This window comes from Bison bison, unplaced genomic scaffold, assembly GCF_000754665.1.
Source record: "Bison bison bison isolate TAMUID 2011002044 unplaced genomic scaffold, Bison_UMD1.0 scf7180017864079, whole genome shotgun sequence".
NCBI lineage: Eukaryota > Metazoa > Chordata > Mammalia > Artiodactyla > Bovidae > Bison > Bison bison.
The window spans coordinates 240014-243414 of NW_011494651.1; the positions used below are offsets into that span (position 1 = coordinate 240014).

A 3401-nucleotide genomic window follows, 5' to 3' on the forward strand; every position below is an offset into this window, starting at 1 on the left:
GGGCGGGGTGGGGGCCAGCTGGGGGTGCTAGAAGGTTCTGCGCCGTGTTGGGGGTGGTGACACCCAGGGGTGTTCATTGGTAAACACGCGCTGGCTCTCAGGTGAGGACTTGGGCGTTTTTACCACGTCGTGTAACATGCCCACCACAGCTAAAACAGCCCCCCAGGCGGTGCTGGTGGTAAAGAACCTGCCGGCCAACACAGGAGACACAGGTTCGATCCCTGGGTGGGGAAGATCCCCTGGAGGAGGGCGTGGCAACCCACTCCAGTGTTCTTGCCTGGAGAATCCCGTGGACAGAGGAGCCTGGCAGGCTACAGTCCATGGGGTCGCAAAGAGTCAGACACGACTGAAGCGACTTAGCAAGCATAGCACAGCCAAAACAGCAACACAAAAACAGCGCAACAAAAACTACACGATTCAGGCATTTCTAGGTGTGGGAGCCTCAGCGGGGGGTTTGGACCTCTGCCATTTGCTTCCCACGAGGGCCTGCCTGCTTACGGAGCTGCCGGGAAAAGGGAGCTCGCAAGTTTCTCTGTCAGCCTCGCCTCTGCCAGGTCTTGTCACACGAAGACACTATGTCTCTGAAGTTGTTGTTTTTTTTTTTAACCGTGTGTTTGCTTTCTCCCCACCCCCACCCCCTACATTTTTCTCTTTAGCGCAGACAAGGACCAGCCATCAAGTGAGTACCTTCCTAATTTAGGGAAATCTTTTTCTGCTGGGTATGTGCTGAGACAGGCATGGCATTATGACTGGTTGATGATTGGGTGCGCTCACAGTTCCTTTGTGGTCCGCGACGTAAGAGATGCAGGTTCGATCTCTGGGTCGGGAAGATCCCCTGGAGGAGGCCGAGGCAACCGACTCCAGTATTCAGCCTGAAGAATCCCAGGGACAGAGGAGCCTGGCGGGCCACAGTCCATCAGTCGCAAAGAGACACGACTGAAGCAACTTAGCATGCGAGCATGTGTATCTCCAGCCCTCTTGTCTTTCTGTCCTCCCTTCTGTCTGTCTGCCCGTGGATTTGGCTCTTCCTTCTCGTGATGCTGCTTATATGGGTAGAGAGATTTTTAATTCCCATCGGTGGTGACAGCTGTGGAGTTGTTCAGCGTGTGGGCTCTGGGGCCAGGAAACCTGGGTTCAAATGCCAATTCCCCCGTTTATTAGCCACGTGAACTTGGGCGAGTGACTGAACTTGTCTGTGCCTCAGTTTCCTCGTCTATAAAATGGGGTTAATAGTGGTACCCACCTCTTAGGCTGGTGGCAGGGGTTAAAAGGTACTTTGTGAGCGTGCTTAGCACAGAGAAAGTGCTTAATAGTGATTGTTCACTACTTTGGCTGCTGTTTTTGAGACAGAGTTCTTCACCAATTGACTGATTGACTCAGCCATTCCTTCTTTCGTTCATTTATTCCTTAGTCAGTCCACCTGGCCAGCTGGCGGTTGGTCATCCATCTATGCATCCATCCACTCATCTGTCCATCCACTCATCCAACCATCCATCCATCCATCTATTCACCCATCCATCCATCTATCCACCAGCCCATCCATTCATCATCCATCCATCCATCCATCTTAATATGATTTTGCCTCCCTGAACCTTCCCTGGCTGGAACAGAGCTGTGTAGACAGCGGGTACTCACCTGCAGAGGAGGCAATATGGCCTGTGAGGGGCTTCTGAAAGCAAGGACTGAGAAAGGTTGAGTGGGAGAAGGGAGGTACCAGGAAGGCTGGTCTGGTGAGATGTCTGTGTGTGGGCAGGTGGATGGGCAGCCCGAGGACCTGGGGTTTCCCAGGGAGCAGTGTTTGTTAGGGGGCTGCATGAGGCTGGGTCACACAGTGACCAGGGGCAGGGACACGGAACAAGGCTTCCTAACACCGTGTCTAGAGTGTCCATCGTGTTCTGGCCTGGGTCACTGGAGTGGCTCCTTCAGGGGCACAGTCTCACTGACCATAGGCCGAGAGGTCTGGGGGGGGCTCAGTGGCATTTTTGCCGTGTTTGTCCATTTATGGGGCATTTCAACCTGCGTAGTGCGGTCTGGTGCTGTTTATGCCCCCCTTCACTAATGAGGGAACCGAGGTATGGAGAGGTGAAATGATTTGTTCAGAGTCACACAGTGGCTGGCTGCAGAATCAAGAGGTAAATTCTACCCAGTTTGGGTGTTCAGTGCCTTGAGGACCAGCCTCCCCAGGGAGGCATGTCAGCTGCTCATGGCAGAAATGCAGTTGGTGGGAAAGGGCCCGAGCCTGAGGACTTGGCGCCTCTGAGTCTGGACCAGGGGCCTGAGCTGCTAAGATGCTCCCGTGGGCCTGATTCAGCTGCGGAGGGCGCTGGCCTTCTGTGCACCGCGGGGATTTCAGCCTCTCTGCAAGGGCTGAATGCCCTTATTCTGCCACTCCACAGATGCTGGGGAGGAGACCTCTGGGCCAGGAGTCAGTCTGGGGCTGGCCCCTTTTCAGCCACCCATGGCAGCTCCTGTGGACTGCTGGGTGGAGCAGGGAACTGCGGGGAGGCAGGGCGAGTTCCCAGGGGATGGGGTGGTGTCCACGCTAGAAACGATGACTGTTTATTTAAGACCTATTGTGTGCCTCGCTGGGCTTTCTGAGTGGCGCTAGTGGTAAAGAACCTGACTGCTAATGCAGGAGACATAAGAGACATGGGCTTGATCCCTGGATTGGAAGATTCCCTGGAGGAGGGCATGGCAACTCACTCCAGTATTCTTGCCTGGAAAATCCCCATGGACAGAGGAGCCTGGTGGGCTACAGTCCATGGGGTCATAGAGTCAGACACGACTGAGCAACTAACACTTACTTACTTATTTACTTGGGATAAAACTACATCTCTCTCTGGACTGATTCTTCTGAGAAACTTTGGTGGAAAAGAAGTCCCTGTTTGGCACAAAGATAATAGCATCGTAATGAGGTGTTTATTGGATCTGTCTGCAGAGGACGTCTTTGATGAATTATTTAAGCTGGCTCCGGAGAAGGTGAACGCTGTCAAAGAGGTAGAGAGATCAAAGTTCCAAGAGCGCCTCCTGCCGCCCGCTCCCCCGCCACCCACCTGACCTGGGTCTGGGGGAGAGGGTAGGGCAAAGGGGGAGGAATCTGGCCCTCACTCTGCAGCTGCTGTGCCGGGTGCCACGCGGTGGGGAGGGGGTGGGGGGCGGGGTGGGGAGAAGCTTTCTGTGACCCTGAGTGGGAAGGTCGCGAACCTGAGCTGGGGGCCTGGGGCCTCGGTTCTTCCCTGGACAGGCCATCGTGAAGTTCGTCAACCAGGAGCTGGACCGCCTGGGCCTGTCCGTGCAGAATCTAGACACTCAGGTAGGGATGCGGCTGAGGGGTCCGGGGTCGGGAAGGGCCACAGGGAGAGGGTTCGGCAGGGCCCATCGGGAGCCTGGCCCCCCCCGCG

General features: G+C 55.4%; 1 protein-coding gene across 3 annotated transcripts in view; it reads left to right on the forward strand.

Moving 5' to 3' along the window:
- PARVG (parvin, gamma) overlaps positions 1-3401 on the forward strand; it is a 25742-nt gene that overhangs the window by 11251 nt on the left and 11090 nt on the right. For 2 of the 3 annotated variants that reach the window (XM_010837592.1, XM_010837591.1), the window contains exons 8-10: positions 657-679; positions 2939-2997; positions 3245-3313. In XM_010837592.1, coding sequence (XP_010835894.1) covers positions 657-679; positions 2939-2997; positions 3245-3313 — 151 coding nt within the window. Of the gene's footprint in view, positions 1-656; positions 680-2938; positions 2998-3244; positions 3386-3401 lie in introns of all 3 variants that reach the window. The other variant, XM_010837593.1, reaches the window with a different exon arrangement.